Source organism: Salvelinus alpinus, chromosome 10 (assembly GCF_045679555.1).
Source record: "Salvelinus alpinus chromosome 10, SLU_Salpinus.1, whole genome shotgun sequence".
NCBI lineage: Eukaryota > Metazoa > Chordata > Actinopteri > Salmoniformes > Salmonidae > Salvelinus > Salvelinus alpinus.
This window is the reverse complement of record NC_092095.1, coordinates 49,986,154-50,007,557: the sequence shown is the minus strand read 5'-3', so window position 1 is coordinate 50,007,557 and position 21,404 is coordinate 49,986,154. Positions and strand designations below refer to the sequence as shown.

At 42.6% G+C, this 21,404-nt stretch overlaps 1 protein-coding gene across 1 annotated transcript; it reads right to left on the bottom strand.

The window, feature by feature from the left end:
• Positions 1-9,020: 9,020 nt before the first annotated feature.
• LOC139532154 (NGFI-A-binding protein 1-like) lies at positions 9,021-16,002 on the bottom strand. Its single transcript, XM_071329368.1, has 7 exons — positions 15,704-16,002; positions 13,960-14,777; positions 13,556-13,689; positions 13,048-13,219; positions 12,415-12,583; positions 11,573-11,710; positions 9,021-11,367 (listed from the first exon to the last, which is right to left on the bottom strand). Exons 2-7 carry the CDS (start codon positions 14,773-14,775, stop codon positions 11,291-11,293), a joined length of 1,506 nt encoding a protein of 501 aa, XP_071185469.1. The 5' UTR covers positions 14,776-14,777; positions 15,704-16,002; the 3' UTR covers positions 9,021-11,290.
• Between the last annotated feature and the right edge of the window lie 5,402 nt (positions 16,003-21,404).

Genomic DNA, 21,404 nt, shown 5'->3' with positions numbered 1-21,404 from the left:
GGGTGAGAACTAAGGGTATACAATGGGCACTGCATTGAATGCATGTTCTTGGCTGAAGCACCCAGTTGGGAGTAACAAATCTAGTTTGAGCTTTGTTGCCGCCTGCCAGGATTTTGTACCAGAAATCTAGAATCTAACAGTCGTGCTCCTCCGTGGATATTACAGGACTTCTTACCAGTGGAGAGAGGCCTTGAGTTGTTCAGACTACGCATTCCTACAGTTCACTGCAGTCCACTAAATAATTCCAATTCCACTACACAAAGAGCTTAAACTGAACACTACTTTCAATCTCCAAGGTTATATAAAAAACATCTATTCATACTAAGAGGACATAATGATATAAACCTGTAAAGATATAAAATAGTCATTTACAAGCTGTCAGCCCTAACCATAACAAGATTATTACTGCTGATAATTATACAAGAAAAGGTGAGCAAGTCTTAATGGTCTCCAACCAAAGTATCTGAGCGAGTTGAATGGTTGGAAATCGCGCTCACCGCTCATCGCGGTTCGCTCCGCTATAAACTGCTCCACGCTGACAAAATCTGCTGCTCCAAATTTGCTCCATTCATTAAAAACACTATTTAACCAATCCCAATCTATTTTGTGACTACCTGGACCTACCAATTGTTTTTTAAGTATTGAAACCAAACCATATGGGTTTGAATGAAAAGTATTTGAAATAACATGAAAAGGTGAATGTAACAAGCGAGCATAATTTCAAATAGGCTACATGTCATATTAAATAGCATATAAAACACTAACTAGGTCAGGAGCCAGAAAGGAACAAAAATGTATTATTGAGGCTATATTATTTATATTATTTCAAGGCTATAGCCTACAAATAAATACATTGCGACAGAATAGGATGGTTGTATTAAATCATTATAGTCTATAAATTGCGTATATAGACTGACGGACTTAGAGTTATATACAAATTCAACGAAAAATGACTTAATGCCTTTGAATTCATTTTTAGAATTCCTTTTTAGAAACAATTTTGGCCAGTCTGTGGCTTCAGGCTCATGCGATGGTGCCTGTAGGGCAGGCCAGCAGTGGAGAACACTCTCCAATACTTGCACTGGGGATGCTAAACACCCTTTTGGAATTGTATTATCTCTTCATGCACCAATCATTATAGAAGAACGATGCATTAAATCAAATGTATTCTCACATTTTTGTTATGCCAAGCTCAGGTGTAATTTTTCCCCCCATCATCTCACCGTTTAACGTACAATTCCATTATTTTTTTTAGATAGACTGGGTCTTCATATTTGCCATCTGGGTCTTGTTTTAATAATAGAGAAATCAGGCCTTCCTGCTGAGTACCATTTCTATAGGAGTAGTTAAAACAAATCTAACAATGGAGCTTTTAGTATATCAAAAAATGCTTGATATACCTCTACTGGTATGCCATCATGCCCTGGGGTTTTTCCCAGACTGAAAGGATTTAATAGCCTCAAAAAGTTATTCCTCTGTAATTTGGCCTTCGCACTGATCTTTCTGTAGATTTGTTAATTTTCCATTTTTTATATTATTTGGAAAGAATTCCTTACCATAATCTTCATTCAGCGGGAAGGGATGAGACGGAAAAGAGAACATCTGCCTAAAATAATTAGCTTCCTCTTTTAAAAAGAAGACTCCGTCTTCAGTAACGAGTGTCTGCAAATGATTTTTGTTAGCGTTCCTGTATTGGAGATTCAGGAAGAAATTTGAAGCTTATAGGAAATCCTGCTATGCCCTGCGACGAACCATCAAACAGGCAAAGCGTCAATACAGGGCTAAGATTGAATCATACTACACCGGCTCCGACGCTCGTCTTATGTGGCAGGGCTTGCAAACTATTACAGACTATAAAAGGGAAGCACAGCCGCGAGCTGCCCAGTGACAGGAGCCTACCAGACGAGCTAAATCACTTCTATGCTCGTGTCGAGGCAAGCAACAATGAGGCATGCATGAGAGCATCAGCTGTTCTGGATGACTGTGTGATCACTCTCTCCGTAGCCGACGTGAGTAAGACCTTTCAACAGATCAACATTAACAAGGTTGCGGGGCCAGACGGATTACCAGGACGTGTGCTCCGGGCATGTGCTGACCAACTGGCAGGTGTCTTCACTGACATTTTCAACATGTCCCTGATTGAGTCTGTAATACCAACTTGTTTCAAGCAGACCACCATTGTCCCTGTGCTCAAGAACACCAAGGCAACCTGCCTAAATGACTACAACCCCTAGCACTCACATCCGTAGCCAAGAAGTGCTTTGAAAGGCTGGTAATGGCTCACATCCAACACCATTATCCCAGAAACCCTACACCCACTCCAATTTGCATACCGCCCAAACAGATCCACAGATGATGCAATCTCTATTGCACTCCACACTGCCCTTTCCCACCTGGACAAAAGGAACACCTATGTGAGAATGCTATTCATTGACTACAGCTCTGCGTTCAACACCATAGTACCCTCAAAGCTCATCACCAAGCTAAGGATCCTGGTACTAAACACCTCCCTCTGCAACTGGATCCTGGACTTCCTGACGGGCCGCCCCCAGGTGGTGAGGGTAGGTAGCAACACATCTGCCACGATGATCCTCAACACTGGAACCCCCCGGGGGTGCGTGCTCAGTCCCCTCGTGTACTCCCTGTTCACCCATGACTGCATGGCCAGGCACGACTCCAACACCATCATTAAGTTTGCAGACGACACAACAGTGGTAGGCCTGATAACCGACAATGACGAGACAGCCTATAGGGAGGTCAGAGACCTGGCTGGGTGGTGCCAGAATAACAACCTATACCTCAATGTAACCAAGACTAAGGAGATGATTGTGGACTACAGGAAAAGGAGGACCGAGCACGCCCCCATTCTCATTGACGGGGCTGTAGTGGAGCAGGTTGAGAGCTTCAAGTTCCTTGGTGTCCACATCACCAACAAACTAGAATGGTCCAAACACACCAGGACAGTCGTGAAGCGGGCACGACAAAGCCTATTCCCCCTTAGGAAACTAAAAAGCTTTGGCATGGGTCCTGAGATCCTCAAAAGGTTCTACTGCTGCAACATCGAGAGTATCCTGACTGGTTGCATCACTGCCTGGTACGGCAATTGCTCAGCCTCCAACTGCAAGGCACTACAGAGGGTAGTGCGTACAGCCCAGTACTTCACTGGGGCTAAGCTGCCTGCCATCCAGGACCTCTACATCAGGCGGTGTCAGAGGAAGGCCCTAAAAATTGTCAAAGACGCTGCTGCTACTCTGTTTATCATATTTGCATAGTCACTAACTATACATTCATGTACATACTACCTCAATTGGCCTGACCAACCAGTGCTCCCGCACATTGGCTGACCGGGCTATCTGCATTGTGTCCCTCCACCCACCAACCCCTCTTTTACGCTAACGCTACTCTCTGTTCATCATATATGCATAGTCACTTTAACCATATCTACATGTACATACTACCTCAATCAGCCCGACTAACCGGTGTCTGTATGTAGTCTCGCTACTTTTATAGCCTCGCTACTGTTCTTTTCACTGTCTTTTTACTGTTGTTTTTATTTCTTTACTTACCAATTGTTCACCTAATACCCTTTTTGTTAGAAAATTGAGACAAGATATTATGTGTGTAGCAAATCTGAGCAGGTTGATGTGTATGAGATTGGATGTGATGTAGTGAGAGTTTGTACGATGTCTGTATAAGAGTAAGACTATAATGTGTGATGTCCAAATAAATAATAACTCTGCCAATTTGCATGTTTGAGTGTCTATGTGTGTAACATGTAGTGCGTATAGCCTTAATATTCATGGTAATTGATGATAATTGTAATCCATATCGTATCACCATCATAGTTGCATCATAATTACCTTTAACATAATTGAAAAACACATCCCAGCATTTCCATAGCAATTGACGGTTCACATGATCATGAAAAAGACCTTGCATTACTCTAGAGACGGCTTCACTACAGTACAAATGTATTCCGTACAATATGTTATTATTCCCCAATGCCCCTATTCCGATATCTTCCCCTTGCTTGTTGTAAACATACACTTGTAGACAAATACATAAAAGATAGACAAACAATAAACACATTATAAAACAGTTCTCGACAATAGAGAGAGGGAGAGAAGAGAACAGAGAGAAAGAGAGAGAGATTAGGTGTGTGTGTGTACGCATAAGTCCGTATGTGTAAGCAAGCATGTAATTGAGTAAGTGTGTGTTCATATCCACCTCATAATGTTCAGATATTTTTACAGTTCCCATACGTTCTTTTTTTTCACAACCTGAAGTCCCTGTAGAATTTAGTACAGCCACGGTGTTATGGAGCTGTCTCGGAATAGCTGTCCATCTATAAAGAGTTTGTCCACAATGATAAAGGCACGCTTACCCTTCTCCCTTTGTTTTCTTTGTACCGGATACAGTCTCTTACGACGTTCGTTTATCTCCCTTGGAAATTGGTAATTGAGACCAAATTTGGTCCCTTTAAGCTCCCTTCCCCTGCTTTTGATCAGCCCCTTTTGTTGGTAGTGTTCAAATTTTGCGATGATCGGTCGGGGACCCTTGATCTTGTCGCTCCAAGTCTGTGTACTCAGTGGAAAGCCACCTTGTTTACAGTCTCTTTTGGAAGTTTCAAGGCGGATTGCATGAATTCTCTGATCGCGCCCTCTGATTTATTGGATGCGTCCTCAGGAATCCCAGATTTGTTTTTATTTTCACACATGCTACGACTTTGTATGTCTAGTAGCGACTCCTTCATCACCCTGTTTTCCCTGAGTAGATAATCCATGTTGGAATCGTGGATTTTTACCTTGGCTGTGAGTGTCTTGTTTTCTCTTTGGAGCGTGAGAATTTCGTATCCAGGTTGGCTCTTTACTGCAACCAGTTGTTTTACGAAAAGCGAATAAGTCTTTCCCACGACGACGACGACAGGTGTCTGTAGTACAGCCAGCTAGCACTCGCGGAATCCACGCAAAAAAAGGAACACAAACATGCAGTCCCAGCCGTAAAGGCTAACTGCGTCGTGGAATCCTTAGCAACAACACTTTCGTTTGGATTAAAATCGATTTAATGAAAATGTTTTAATATAAACAACAAACCGAGTGTAGACAGAACAATGTTCTGTTGCGTGCTCTGATGACGCATCTGATCACGTATATCCGGTATCACGCTCAGAACAGATCTTACCTTTAAGTGCAGTTTTTCCATAATCTTTTAATTGTTACCTTGGGATTGTATCACTTGACATATCAATTATATAGTGGAAACAATCCTATAAAAAGACTGTGAATGCATGTACCACTTCTAATAAATACTTTGCCTTTAAAAGATGTGTCTCTGGTCATGAAACTAAAATACAGGCTGGACGTCTAGACAAAGTCATTTCTGAATGTCAATAGATTTTTAGATTCATTCTCATCAATGACAACATTCTAGAACTGAGTTATCATCGAAGTCTGGTACTCAGGATAATCTGATTAATGATTATATAATTGATTAAGTGGCTTTTTCCTTATAGAATGTTGACAGCTGTATAAGACACATTGTATTGCTAAGATGCTCAAACTTAACTTAATAGCTACACTCACCGACTCAGGATAAACGTTTATCCCTCATGCTGGCCCTGACCAAACTGGTAAGTTGCCCCTCACTATGGCTGCACTTCTCCACATGTCCAGACTTCTAGTGATCTTCTCCACCTTGTGATGCTCTCTGAAATAGACACCAAAGTCGACATACTGTACAAACAATTATCTTGGCTAAGTAAAACAAAATGATTGTTTTGATATACTGCTCTGCTAACTAAACTGTAGTCAGTGGCTAGCAAAGACAGAGAAAGGGGACATACATTCATAGCTAGAGATGATGTGCAGAAGATTCCTGCAGGAATTTGTAGTCTTGCTGATGTCTTCTCTGTTGGTAATTAGCATTTTTATAGTAAATTGAGGTGACTATATTGACAAAACTCTCCTTGTCCGAGAGAGAATTACATGGCCATCAAAACGTCACGCCTGTGTAAACCTACACGAAACACAGACCTTATATGAAGTTGTTCTAAATACCCAGACGCAAAAATGACTGGGGAAAAAACCATTGAGACCATTACCGGGTTTTACCGCTAGATTTTATGGGTATTATGACGCGTCTACCGTGCCGGACTATTTGCTAGGTTGCGCTCTGAAGTTGTTTCCATCCGGATTATTAATAAAGGAACACTGTATCTTAACTCCTCCTCCACATTTACTGGATTGGTAGAACAGTGCAGAAGAGAAACTCCCTCGACAGTGTTTTTGTTATTCTCGTCAAAAAAACAGAATGTGGGGGATTTTAAGGGTTCAGGAGTTTATTTTATGATTGGCTACGTTAGGTTATTTGTAGGCAGTTGGCGTGTAGCCTACACACACCAGCATTTTTTGTTATTGAATTGTAGGCTACCGGTAATTGCATTTCCCCAAGAAATTCCTGTGATGTTTTATTGACGTGTGCAGTGATAAATAGCCATACACACTCAAATAAATAACACCACTGAAATGGGTAGCCGTCTAAATAAATGCTATTAGCATATTATTTACAATGAAACAGATTACTTTGATGCCATGCCAAAGTGTGATCCACATGCATAATAATAAAAGAAAATTCCGCATTACCGACTTCACTTGTTTTACTGTCAACTGTAGTCAGTTCTCTGCCGTAATGTCTGTCTGCCCATGTGACATTAAACTAAAGTGGCATTTTGTGGTAACTTGACAAGGAATGTCCACACACGTTTAAATTTTAATTGCATTTACTTGCAACTAGAAAATAAAGGTGTACAGCAGCCATGTACAAACGGTAGAATACTGAGAGCGATATAGCCAACTTAACATGAGAAAGTGTCCCGTTTTACTGCCCTGGGCGATGACATCACAGGAGGGTGAAGGTCACGGTCAATATTAATATCCCTAATAACAATGCTTACATGAATAGTAATACTATACTGCAGTTAAGAACAATTCAGTCGGAATTATTTGTATAGTGTTCACCGTATAACACATTTGTACAATGACCAGAATAAACAACGCAGGCACAGTTCATTGTTCCATTTGTTTGTAGAGAAAGTCAAGCTGCTTTTCACTGAAGTTAACTGAATCTGAGCATAAAATGGGCCAATCTTTCTCAAACCTTTCCCGTCTTTGATAGTGCAGACAGCTGTAGGCCTACCATCCCAAAGCATTACTCCCGTCTATTGCTCAGAGAGGAGAGGAATAATGTACATTTCTAAAAGTTTAAAACCCATCCTTTGAAATTATTTTCTATTTACTGTCATTTCCATCTCGCTCATGAAAGCATTTTTGATTGTATTCTGACACCTTCTGGTCAACATGTATATTGCTGCCAATGAGTGAAATAGCATAAATGCCAGCCTATACACAAACTCAAAGCTCTCTCATAGAAACATAAAAATCAACAAAAATACACAAAAAACTGTGATGGTGGTGCCGAGTAGGACGAGCACAGGTCAGCACTGACAATTGAATACATGTAGAAAATAAAAAATCAATTAGGCCATGACCCAAATTACAAAATGTCATATTGGTTTCCTTACCCTGTAAGCCAGGGGTTTCCAAAAATTTGGACCACGACTCAATATTGATATTTAAAAAAATTGCAACTCCACCATGTGAAAAAAGTGATGTAATCAACAGCCAATGTTTACTTTTTTCATTTGTGCTATGACAGTCTATTAGTCAGTCTGGCAGTACTTTTGACAGTTTTTCCACCTGACAAATCATTCTGACAGTACTTTTGACAGTATTTCAATCTGAAGGAAGTATGGCTTGAAGTGACTGAAATGCATCAGAACGGTATTGGGAAGTTCAGAAGATCATCAGGTCGTCAGATAATTTCCCCCCCCAGTCTGATTTAGTGCCTGGTCTTGTCCACTCTGTTCTAATGAGTCCTGCATGGTTTGTGGGCATTGTAGAGGGAAACAGAATAGTATTTTGTAGCATAAACGGTTCAAAAGATAGAGACACATTTGTATGAAGAAAACAGAAACCTCTCTGTTTATTACAATCACTTCTAGCGTAACCCCGGTTCTATGAACCAAGCTCAATTTTATTTCAGAGTTTCTCCCGCGAACCTAATTTTGGGCCACGACCCCTAGTTTGGGAAACACTGCTGAAATAAAACCAAAGCACACCTTGTCCATTGACTGATTACAGGGTAAGGAAACAAATGTGTCATTCTGTAATTTGGGTGAACTATCCCTTTAAACAAAGCAACCTCCTGGACTTTACACTCTGATGGCGCGTTCACCAGATCACACCCACGCAGTTTAGCAGCCGGGCTGAGCTCCCTCCCACTGCCTGTAGTGCCGCCGCCTACAATCACTATTGCCATGGCAACACATCAGTGACTTGCATTGGCAGGGAGGCCATCACATAGGGCTGAGACTGAGAGGATGGGAGGGAGCTACATGTGTGGGTGTTCAGTGATGAGTTGACCTGATCTCAGGAGAGAATCTGTGTGTGTGTGTGTGTGTGTGAGAAAGAGATGAGAGAAGCGGAGAGGGAGGAGAGAGAGCGAGGGAGTGTGTGTGTGTGAGAGAGATGGAGAGAGAGAGAGAGAGAGATGTGAAGTATGAAAATGACCTGCGTCAGTGTGAGCAGAGTGAGTCATCGGGCAGTTTCAGAATGTTTAAATATGACGCTGATGCAAATGCTTTACCCCAGACAGCGGTTCATCATTCCATTCTTTTTTAAAGAAGAGAAAGTGTTGTGGCTGGACCACATTCAGTCTGTCTGTCAGCACTAATTTTACCTTAGAAATACCAGTGTAGGTTCTCTGCCATGGAACATTTTAGCTGTCTAGCTGTAAAAAAATACATAATAACAAAAAAAATGTAATTGTTGTTATTTTATCGCAGGACATAATAATAATAGATGAATATAAAATATTTGTAAAAATCTGATAACATAGAAAATATAATTTTCCTTCTTTCTGTATCAGACATATATTATATCATGAATGAGAATAACAACCGCCATAAAAAATAAAGTTTAATAATGTTTATGTGCTGTATAACAAATAAAATATATTAGTGTTTAAAAAACAGGTGCATATCTACTGTGTAGGCAAGCCTAGACTAACTCGATGCCTTACGATAACAGGGATAAGAACATGAATCAATGTACCATTAACATCTCGACCATCTATCACACTGCGGGACATGCGTTGGTCTGTGAACATTACATGACACTGATTAAACCAAACCAGTACAGAAGAAGTCACCTAGCACAGAACAGAACAGACAGTGGGCCCAGAAAGTATGTACTTAGTACTTAAACAGCACTTACAAAAGTATTGCATTTGTTGCAGTCTTATTGAGCTAGAGAGACTATTATTACAAAACGGTTGTGACTGCGGTGACCCCGAAAAAGACCAGCGGACTCTAGAGCAAGACAGATTTACACATTGGAAACACAACATTAAACAACCATCTGAGAGCTAATTCTAACATACGAACATCTTGATTTATACATTGGTGGTCACAGGTGAAACACTGGTAGGATCTAAGACTACTAGGCTAAGTAACATTAACATCTTATGATACCAGACACTTTCACTTGTTCTCTCTAACAACAGTTATCCGGTTTTTGCTCTACACACATAAACACTGTATAGAGATTGACACCAACACTACACTGACAAAACCCTGCTTTTGGGATTAGGCAAATATTATTGTAATACTACAGGCCCGAATTGGCCCTGTCGGTCCTACACTGACATATGTATTAAAACACAACTTTCTGGAGTGCAACAATATAACAGATAGTGATGGGGAAGAAATCGATACAGTTACATATCGCAATATTATTTTGGACAATAACGCAATATAATTTTTGTGCTTGTTAGCTGTACATGCGCAAAAACTCCAGTGTTTTTCCTTCTATAGCTTGTTATCCATCTTCTTTTAAAATGGCGAGCCATCATCCTTTTGGGATTTTTATTCACATGACTGATCAAAACACCTTTTTTCATGACTCTCTCGACCCCCATGCAGCAGACATGGCGAGCAATATGTTTGGAACATTGAATCGCAATAAAATTGCAGTATCAAATCACAATACATATCGAATCGGCACCTAAGTATCGTGATATCGTATAGTGAGGTCCCTGGCAATTCCCAGCCCTAATAACAGACCAGGGGCCCTACTCAATAAAATGGGTAACTCAATTAATGTTGTGTTGAGGTTCAAATGTGCATTCTTACAGTACAAGATCATGTGTTTGACAGAGTTATCAAGGAAACTCGATTTGATTGACATACTGTAGGCCCCATTCCATGTCTAGGCCAATCCAGGGGCAGACTGGCCATCTGTCATTTCGGGCAAATGCCAGATGGGCTGGTCATTTTTTTGCCTAGTGGGCCTTCTAAACAGTTTTTTTTGTGCACAATTATCATGATCTGGCTAATAATGGGGGCCTCAAGGGAGAAAGAAATGGGCCGGTATGGGGGCCTTGATAGAAATGGGCCGGTGTGGGGGCCTCAAAGTTTAAAAAAATGCCAGGGCTGATTTTTGGTCCCAGTCCGTCCCCGGGCCAACCTATCCCATAACACTGATCTGAACTCTAACTGGAGTTCTATACACAAAAAATTTCTGCAGCCTCTGATTAATTTACAGTACCACTCATAAATACATACATTACATACATTAGCAGGAAGCAAAACTAGAATTTCTCCTCTACAGATAGCTCTCTCTTTTCACCTCTGATTAAAACAGAATCCTCTTTACAGTACATCAGTCACCCACCGATCGAACACGACAAGCCAAAAATAGCTTTGGGGGTAAAAAGAATACCATTTTGTTCTTTTTCATATAGCCTGATCCACCATCCTGACCCGCTGTTTCACTTAACTTCATTCAAATTCATGTGGCGAAACAGAATGTAAGCTCAGGAGGTCAGGATGGTGGTACAAGGCTACTTTCCCTACCCATCATTCATAAATAACATCATGTACATCAATAAATACAAAAAGACCTATACAGCATGAAAGTTATCCTGTGAAAGGACATCCCTGTTCAGTTTTCCCCGTAACTGAATCTATGCTCTAGTCTTGACGCTTTGGCAAAAACCTTAGACAAAATGAAAGAAAATAAATGCTTTTTTTGAGGCAACGTTGGTTTGTTAAGGCTCTACTGTGGCTGTGCTTGCTTTAGTATCCATTGATTCGACTGAGATAGACGCTTACTGTAAAAAGTGTAACTGATGACTAAAACCGGATGGGGAAACAGACGAAGGATGGGAGGCACTATGTGGAATCCTCTGGTTCTGATTTAATGGTCTTCCTGTCTGTGCGGTTGGCCACTTGATGCGAGGATCCATTTTCTAATGTAAAACACAAAGGAAATATCATCAGAATAAAACATGCAATGTGTTTTCTGCTCATATACCTTTTCACTCATACTGTAGCTTGAATGTAGGCAGGTGTGTACATGCAACAGACCATTACTAATACTGTTTGTATCGTGTATGGAAGTTAATACATACGTGACTCAAGAGTGAACATAAATTTGCCTGAGTGGTGCTGTACCTGTTGCTGGTGCTTTGGCCTCATCTGTGTTATGGTTGTTATGGTAACGTTTGAGCTCATTGGCTAGCTGCTTCCCCAGGGGAAGCTCCCCCTCCGCCACACTCTTACTTGCCATCCGCAAGTTCATTGGTCGCTCGTCTGAAAATACACATAAACACACAGACAAACATTAGGGCATGGATAAAACCATTGAGATACACACTTCCATATTACACGATCAATTCCAATGGCACTGCTGTTACAGCTGCTTAGACGATACAAACAATTACATTAACATTCTGTCTCTCAAAATCTTTGTTGTGGGCCCGAGTTTATACGCCACTCGGTGCCCAAAAATATTTTATACACTTCTTCTCATTCAACTTGAATAAGGTGCTTTTAATAGCTTATGAAGGAGAGACAGGATGAAAGAGAGAGAGGAAGAGCGAGAGAGAGGAAGAGCGAGAGAGAGAGATGGAGATATGAGCGAGAGAGCGAGACCGAGAGAGAAAGAGAGAGAGACGCCCCTGGGCAGCAACATGGCGGGGGAAGTAAACAGTCGTGGGAGAGTTAATGACAGGTGCAGAGAGAGGATAATTATGGGTAACATGAATATAATGAGCTGTCAGGAGTATGGGCCGTGCGAGAGAGAAAAGGATGAAGATGGGATGAGTCCCTGAGGGTTGGCTAACGGCTTAACACAGTTATGATTCCTCCTGACTTTGACACGTGTGAAAAAAAACAGATACAAAATGATTCCCTGACTTATAAAATAAGATTTGAAGGCTGGAAATGGTGATTCACAGAGCTGTGAATTTGGAGCATGAGGATAGAGACATGCAGAAGACAGACAGTACCATTACCTTGATGCTCTGTGCTTTTGTCTACCGACGTGCCGTTGGTGCCTGGAGCCTCACTGTGGTACTTCAAAGCCCCTGCAGGTATCCTCCAGTCCAGAGTGTGTAACCTCTCCTGTACTGCCGCATCATGGAGAATCTCCATCTGTCTGGCTAACAGACGGTCCAACTGCACCTGTTAAAACACAATACATTTACAGTTCGTTAGCAACTGCTCCTACTCTTGTCAAAAACATGCCTTCAGAAATGACAGTGTAAAATAAACGTGTCTCCTGTAATGTTTACTTTATTTAAAAAAATATATAACCCCTTTTTCTCCCCAATGAAAGCCAGCCGCACCAATGTGTCGGAGGAAACACTGTTCACCTGACGACCGAGATCAGCCTGCAGGCGCCCGGCCCACCGCAAGGAGTCGCTAGAGCGTGATGAGCCAAGTAAAGCCCTCCCCTAACCCGGATGACACTGGGCCAATTGTGCGCCGCCCTATGGGACTCCCGATCACGGCCTGTTGTGATATAGCCCGGGATCGAACCCAGGTCTGTAATGACGCCTCTAGCACTGTGATGCAGTGCCTTAGACGGCTGCACCAATCGGGAGGCCCATGTTCACATTTTATAATCCACTTTTCAGGCATGTTACCTGAAGGTTTCTCCCAACTATCTCCTCTCCTTTGGACTTGGCGCAGGCTAGCTGTTCCCTCAGTATGCCCTGTCTCATGTGGATGGCCTGCAGAGCCTCCTGGATGTCAAAGAGGTTCTCCTCTGTTTTTATTCTTTTAGGAGACGGCTCATCTCTGTCGCCGCAGCGAGACCTAGTGTGGAGAAGAAAATAAATTCAGTTTGTATGCAGAGAAACATTGAAAGATATGGAAGGCTTAGTCTGAACATGACATTAATCATAACATACGATCTTTTACATCATTAAAATTAAAAATTTACATAAAAATTTAAATAAAAATGACAAATAAAAATTAAACATTAAAAAAATTAATTTAACACATTACAGTAATTAGTTACATAGTAATAACCATGAGGAGAAAATGTATTTAGCAAGTAAATAAGTCACCCATGCTTCCCAACTTCCCTTAGCATTGTTAACTCTAACAAGCAAGGTTGCGTGAGGTGCAGTGGAGGAGAGTGGCTCTTACTTGCTGGTCCTGTAGGTGTATTTGTAGGTGACCTCTCTGGAGATCTGCCTGGCTAGACCAAACAGCTCGTCTCTACGGGTCAGTAGTACCATGTCTCTCATACACAGCTGGGCTGCTGCTTCGTTCACTGTCAGCTGAAAGACAGAACACAGATGATAAGTCACGTTGTCAACTATAACTGTAGATACACAATTCTGTCAGTGAACTCTTCAGTTGTAACTTCTACTACTACCGACCTACTTTTAGACGGCTGAAGCAAGCGCACACATTTTCTTCAGGTGATTTACCTTTTGTAGTTTTCTACCCTTTTTTGTGGAACTGAGGTTTGTCACTTTATATTGTATTGCCCTGCCACTGAGCAGACTAGCCTAGTACTGCAAAAGGATCCCATCTCTTATCCCTACCTCGTGAAGCGTCAGTTGTTTGCCGTCCCTCCTCTTCGAGTCGAAGCGTCCGTAGATGGCGCTATACTTCCTGATCTCCTCCTCTCTCCTTGGATCATCATCACTCATATCAAAGATGTGGCTAATCATCTTGGCAAGTTTCTTATTGGTCTTCAGCTGGTCTTTGACCTCCGCGGGGTCGCTCTTGGCCAGGGCCGGGGTCATCCGGTCCACACACTCCAGGACAGACTGCAAAGCTGCAGCGTCAAGTGCCTCCAGACCCTCTCGGGGGGATGACGGAGACCCCCGGTCAGACGGAGAGAGGCTCTGTTCGCTGTCGTTGCTGTGACCCGACCAGAAACGCCCCTCGCTGCCACTCTGCAGTGGAGACCCCCCTGACACTCTGTCCCTGGCCACTTCCAGCTTTCCTGGATCCAGACATGTCGCAGCCATGATTTTCGGCACCTTGACATGGGTCTCGCCACGGGCGCTGTTGTTAACCCCTCGCTCCGCGCTGACTGGCGTGGGTGACCCCTCGGGTAACTTATAGACTGGTATACTACACACCGGTACAGATGTCAGAGGCTGATTAAACAACGTTGGATTGGTGACCCAGTCTCGCAGGGATTTCTGGAGCCTCCGGACGTGCAGGGGCTTGCTGGCCATGCCCACCAGAGCCATAATCTCTAGGAACTCCTCCTCCCCGGCCTCACAGAGCTGCTGCACGTCATCTCCTCCCTGCTGGATGAAGGCCTCGTAGTAATACAGCAGGTTGGCCCTCTGGAGGATTCGGTAAAGCTGCAGCTCCCCCAGGGTTCTGGGCAACGCCGCCGCCATGCCTGGGAGAGAGAACACAAGACGGGATGGGCAAGAGGTTCTGCCTGACGAGAGTGTTGGTGTATGTGTGTGTGCATGCGTGTGTTTTGGGGAGTGGGGTGTGTGTGTCTTTTGTGTTTGTGTGTGACTGACTGGCTGGCTGACTGACAGAGAGGAAGAGGCACTCCCTCCACTCTGACTGAGTTTCCTTTGTAAGTTCTGCAGTACTAGGGCTGCAGAAGGAAGAGGGGCGGTTAGCAGTTAGAGTCCTGTTAGTTGCTGATGGGACCACATGCCACAATCCTCCTTTGCAGCATGCGTAGGTGGCCTCTATCTCTCTCACACACATAGGCCCCACTCGCTTTAGCCAAGGGATTGTTAGCTACCCATTTCTTGCAAGTTAGAGGACTATGTCACAAATAATTAGATATTGCTGAATGACCTTTAGTTAGGTGAATAAAATATTTTGATTGTTTATATTCGATGTGAATTCAGAGAGTGTTCGCAAACAACTGCACAAACACCACCTTCTAATCCACTATTCCTCAGTTCATGACAGGTCTGCACTTGCAGTCCTTCAACTACTTGCCGTCAGAACCTCTGGGCAAAACGCAAGAGGCACACAAGACACCACAGTCACACAGGCGAATCAAGACAATACGATCATGGAATACTTGCACAAATCAATCTAGCTCAATAGAAAAGAAAAGAAATTCGTTTAAAAAACACACAACGTAAAAAGGTCAATGCAAAATGCAGTAACCCAGCACCAGACTAAATGTCACTCAAAACCGGTCTTGCAAGTAAATCCACATCAGGAAGATGAGTAAAAATACCATTGTCGGCAATAATAGAACAGTGCTGCAACATTCTATCAAGGCTACAACTTGTTACATTATCGTCATAGTCCAATAACATCTTCCAACTATGTATTTTAATTGCTACATACCTGGTGAACGTTGGTCCCCGTTCGTTTCCTTTATCTAGTTGTTTCAATGTATCAGCTACAGTATAGCCTGAACTGCCATAAACTGTAACTGAAGAAACTGTACAAAAATCGGTAGATCCAAAAGACGCTCTCTAATTTCCTAATAAGCGCGCTCTCTGGCCTAAAAAGTCCTCGCGTACTTTGACAACGTTTACCTTCCCTCCTTCGCCTCCTTGAATAGAAATAAGATTGTGTTGATCGTCTCTAGACTAGATGAGTGTGAGCTGCCTGCTTGCTACCCTACCCCCTCCTCCTCGGCTATTGAAATTGGGATATTCCGCGGTTGCTACAGTGCTCACTCCCACGCGCCTGCGTGACGCAAATCCTGGCGTGGGCGGACAGGGGCGTGGGAGGCTTCTGCATGGAATACCAAGCACCACATCTCAGCAGTGGCAGAGGCAGGCAGCGCCGGTCAACTGGGACCGTGTGAGTTGAGAGTAGAGTAGACCCTAAAACGCCCTATAGGCTATATGACGGTACAGAAGTGAAACTGTTGACATTTCAGATAGACTAATAAGGATTTGCTCATATCATCAATGATGTAATTAGGTTCTTTGATCATTTAATTTCTTGATTTACATTTTTTTTACTCCTTCACTCTTTGGATAAAATACATTAGTATATGCAAATTGATGTTTCTATGCAAACATTTATTTAGAGTTTCTTGCCATGACACTTTAGTGTCTCCTTGTGTTTTACCCATCAGATTACTCTCAGTATTGAGGCAGTACGTGGAAATATATGCAGAGAGAGAAGGGGGACTTTGTCCTATGTGTGCATGGGAACCACAAACATTTCTCTAAGAACTTACACACACCCACACAAATCTTTGGCTGGCACCAGCCCCTTTTCCTCCCTTTCCAAATATACTCTCAGACTTGTGCATTGCCCATTTCACTTTGGGCGTGGACTGTCTACAATACACATAATCAACTCATAGAATGAGATGTTCATTCTGTGTCCTTCACTGTCATGTGAATATGAACTCTTATTTTCACATTATGATCACAAATTATAGAAAGGAGGAAGGATTGCTCTCTCTAGAGACACAACAGAAAGCTTCCTGCTTACTGTTATATTAACTCAATCTGCTTCTGTATCAATGAGCTATTTCTGGCAAGTAGGCCATGCAGCCACAGCACACAGTACAGCCTTAGGGAGATGATTAGGCTTTGTTTTTATCCTGAAAAATAGATCTAGAATATCTAGAATCTACACACACTGCTACTGAACAAACTCTCAGTGCACATTTCTTGTACTCATGAGAAAAGAGACTCAGAAGCATGATACACCTACTAACTACTATCTATATTTGCAGAGCTACTTTTTTCAGCTGCTAATTTTTTTCATGAAAATGTATAATTATGAGTATCTATTTACAGAGCTAGGCTACTAACTTAGCTGCTAAGTTTTTTTTTACCAAGAAGATGAATTATCAGGATAATTGAGTAGAGGAGTATATACTGTATTTCCCATCCTTGTGAAGCTATGAGACCAGAGAACAGAGAAAAGATCAGACTAGCTACTATTTACAGTAGTTTACTACGTTATATTTTATGAAGAAGATTAATGATGAGGATAGGTAATTGAGTCAGAGTATGCGTCCCAAATGGCACCATATTCCCCATATAGCGCACTACTTTTGACCAGAACCCTATGGGGAATAGGGAATAGGTAGCCATTCGGGACACAGACAGAGTATAGGAGCAGCTGTTGTGTGGTTTTAATGATGTGTTTTCCATACAGCCAGGCAGGGCCAGGGTAACAGGGAACAGGTAAGTTCAGCCCAGATAGTTTCCAGCAGCACACCCACTCCTTTAATCCTGTCTGTGGACGGCCCTGACCTGTCAGAGCCCACGCACGCACGCACGCACGCACACACACACACACGATTGGGGGGCCTTACATCAGAGGCCACAGGGCCACACACACACTCTCCGAATACACCCAGCATTTCTGCCATGCACCCTATTACAGGGCTACATATAGGCTATATATTTTCCCTTGAATATGTCAATTTTTAGAGATGAGATAACATATATATTTTCCATTTGCCTCTAATTGTTTTATCGGTACTGTATTTCAGATTTATATACGTGTTCTTTTTAAAAGTGTTCTGTACATTTTCACTGTTGTATCAATTACAAACACATTTCACCGACACCCACGCACGTGTGCGCTTGTCATCCCCTCGCCTTACCCTGTGATAACACCCCCCCACACACCAGAGGAAGCTTCCTGGTCTCAAAATGGTTAAGATGCAGGACATGAATAACACATCAATTAGAATATGATCAATTCAATATCGACAGACATGAACACGTATGTAGGTGTTATGCATTGCACACTATTACATTAGAAAAGTGAATAGCTTACTTTCAATATTTTGTTATTAAGTGAAAAATAATATTTGTATGTAATGTATAACCCATTACTTTGTGTGTGTTTTTGTGTTCGATGCCATGAGCATCTTATGTCTTTGTCAACATGTGTCTGCGAGCTAAGTGTGGGTGGAAGTGTGTATGTGGGCGGCAGAGTGTGCTGTGTGTGTGGGCGGAAGTGTGTGTGTGGGTGTTTTTGTGTGGGTGGGGATTGTCTGAAAAAATAATAATAAGTACTACAATCTTAGAAATGATGTGGTAGTATTACTACAAAAATCTTCAGGCCATTTTTAGATTAATGTTACCATGTTGAATGTACATCTATATGTTCATAAATGCAGCAGCTGAAAATTAAGGGAATTTTCCCAGTAAATAGCAATCTGTCTATACAAAACAGATACGCCAAACTAGTACCTAATGACGAATACAGAGGCAGGCTAGGAATGATCGACCCACACTCAGGGTCCGTAGTGGGCTTCTCAGAGTCATAATGAAACGAGATTACATTTCTAAACCCCGGGGGTTTTACCCATGTGGGTGGGCCTACGATCACGCAGGTTCCAGAGACCCCCCTTACTGCCCACTGCCTAGCCCAGCTAATGTGTGTCAGATTATCTTCCAATGTACTCACTCACTCACTCACTCATTCACTCATTCACATCACGACTGGGCTGGCTCATAGGGCAGCAACAAAGGCTCTCCACTTCTGCCGGTCTTCAGACATCTTCCCCACTGTACACCAGCTCCGATGGTGTTGGAGCTCAATCTGCTAACGCAGGGGGATATTTCTAACTATCGCCTCATGCAGATGCCAAGTCTAGACTCATGTGCTCTTAAGTGACAGTTTAAATGTCTCATTTATTTCAGAGACATTGTGTTGTATCCTCAGTCCATCAAAGATAACCCAGTTCCCTTTTATAAAAACGACTAGAAGTGATGAAACAAACTATACAAAACAAGAAAGTGAGTAAAACTAATGTTGGTGTTCTCTTTGAAGCGAAAGCCAGACAATTTTGCATGATTACTGCCGTTGAGTTTTTGATCTCAACCCAACAGGCATGAAAAACAACAGCAGACGCTAGGGATTAGGATCCCCCCTACTCACACGCCCACCCGCAAAAACAAGTCCCTGACTCAATCACAAAACCTCAGCAACTTAGTTTGCCTCACATGTACTTTACAGTACTTATCATATGTACTTAACCAAAGGGATGGGTCTGTTTCTCGCTCTCTTTCTCTGCACTTGATAAGAAACTCACGTACTAATTATATACAGTGGGGCAAAAAAGTATTTAGTCAGCCACCAATTGTGCAAGTTCTCCCACTTAAAAAGATGAGAGAGGCCTGTAATTTTCATCATAGGTACACTTCAACTATGACAGACAAAATGAGAAAAAAAAATCCAGAAAATCACATTGTTGGATTTGTAATGAATTTATTTGCAAATTATGGTGGAAAATAAGTATTTGGTCACCTACAAACAAGCAAGATTTCTGGCTCTCACAGACCTGTAACTTCTTCTTTAAGAGGCTCCTCTGTCCTCCACTCGTTACCTGTATTAATGGCACCTGTTTGAACTTGTTATCAGTATAAAAGACACCTGTCCACAACCTCAAACAGTCACACTCCAAACTCCACTATGGCCAAGACCAAAGAGCTGTCAAAGGACACCAGAAACAAAATTGTAGACCTGCAGCAGGCTGGGAAGACTGAATCTGCAATAGGTAAGCAGCTTGGTTTGAAGAAATCAACTGTGGGAGCAATTATTAGGAAATGGAAGACATACAAGACCACTGATAATCTCCCTCGATCTGGGGCTCCACGCAAGATCTCACCCCGTGGGGTCAAAATTATCACAAGAACGGTGAGCAAAAATCCCAGAACCACACAGGGGGACCTAGTGAATGACCTGCAGAGAGCTGGGACCAAAGTAACAAAGCCTACCATCAGTAACACACTACGCCGCCAGGGACTCAAATCCTGCAGTGCCAGACGTGTCCCCCTGCTTAAGCCAGTACATGTCCAGGCCCGTCTGAAGTTTGCTAGAGAGCATTTGGATGATCCAGAAGAAGATTGGAGAATGCCATATGGTCAGATGAAACCAAAATATAACTTTTTGGTAAAAACTCAACTCGTCGTGTTTGGAGGACAAAGAATGCTGAGTTGCATCCAAAGAACACCATACCTACTGTGAAGCATGGGTGTGGAAACATCATGCTTTGGGTCTGTTTTTCTGCAAAGGGACCAGGACGACTGATCTGTGTAAAGGACAGAATGAATGGGGCCATGTATCGTGAGATTTTGAGTGAAAACCTCCTTCCATCAGCAAGGGCATTGAAGATGAAACGTGGCTGGGTCTTTCAGCATGACAATGATCCCAAACACACCGCCCGGGCAACGAAGGAGTGGCTTCGTAAGAAGCATTTCAAGGTCCTGGAGTGGCCTAGCCAGTCTCCAGATCTCAACCCCATAGAAAATCTTTGGAGGGAGTTGAAAGTCCGTGTTGCCCAGCAACAGCCCCAAAACATCACTGCTCTAGAGGAGATCTGCATGGAGGAATGGGCCAAAATACCAGCAACAGTGTGTGAAAACCTTGTGAAGACTTACAGAAAACGTTTGACCTTTGTCATTGCCAACAAAGGGTATATAACAAAGTATTGATAAACTTTTGTTATTGACCAAATACTTATTTTCCACCATAATTTGCAAATAAATGCATTAAAAATCCTACAATGTGATTTTCTGGATTTTTTTTCTTCTAATTTTGTCTGTCATAGTTGAAGTGTACCTATGATGAAAATTACAGGCCTCTCTCATCTTTTTAAGTGGGAGAACTTGCACAATTGGTGGCTGACTAAATACTTTTTTGCCCCACTGTAAGTGCTGAAATGTTAAGTCAAAGATCAACTGCTTCGACCTCAATGAACCACTACAGTACTTAGGCCTAAACGGCTGTGAAGTCATTCTACTCTTCCACACTGCTCTTTCTCCTTGGATCCTATGGCTTTGCTGCCCAACAGGGTATTGGTGGGAGTAACCATGGCTCTGAGCTCCCCTGCTGTGCCTCCTGCAGGCTAAGGCTGGGGCTGCTGTGGGCTGTGGGCTGTACTGATCAGCCCACGGAGAGGCTGGCCCTGTGGGCGTTATGTATGGTTGTATTGATGACGGTAGAGACAAAGCCTCGCACTGTGTCACACAGGGCACTTTTTCCTCACTCTGCAGGACATCCTGGGTCATACTTAGTAGGACACACAGACACCGTAGCATAACTGTTTGCAACG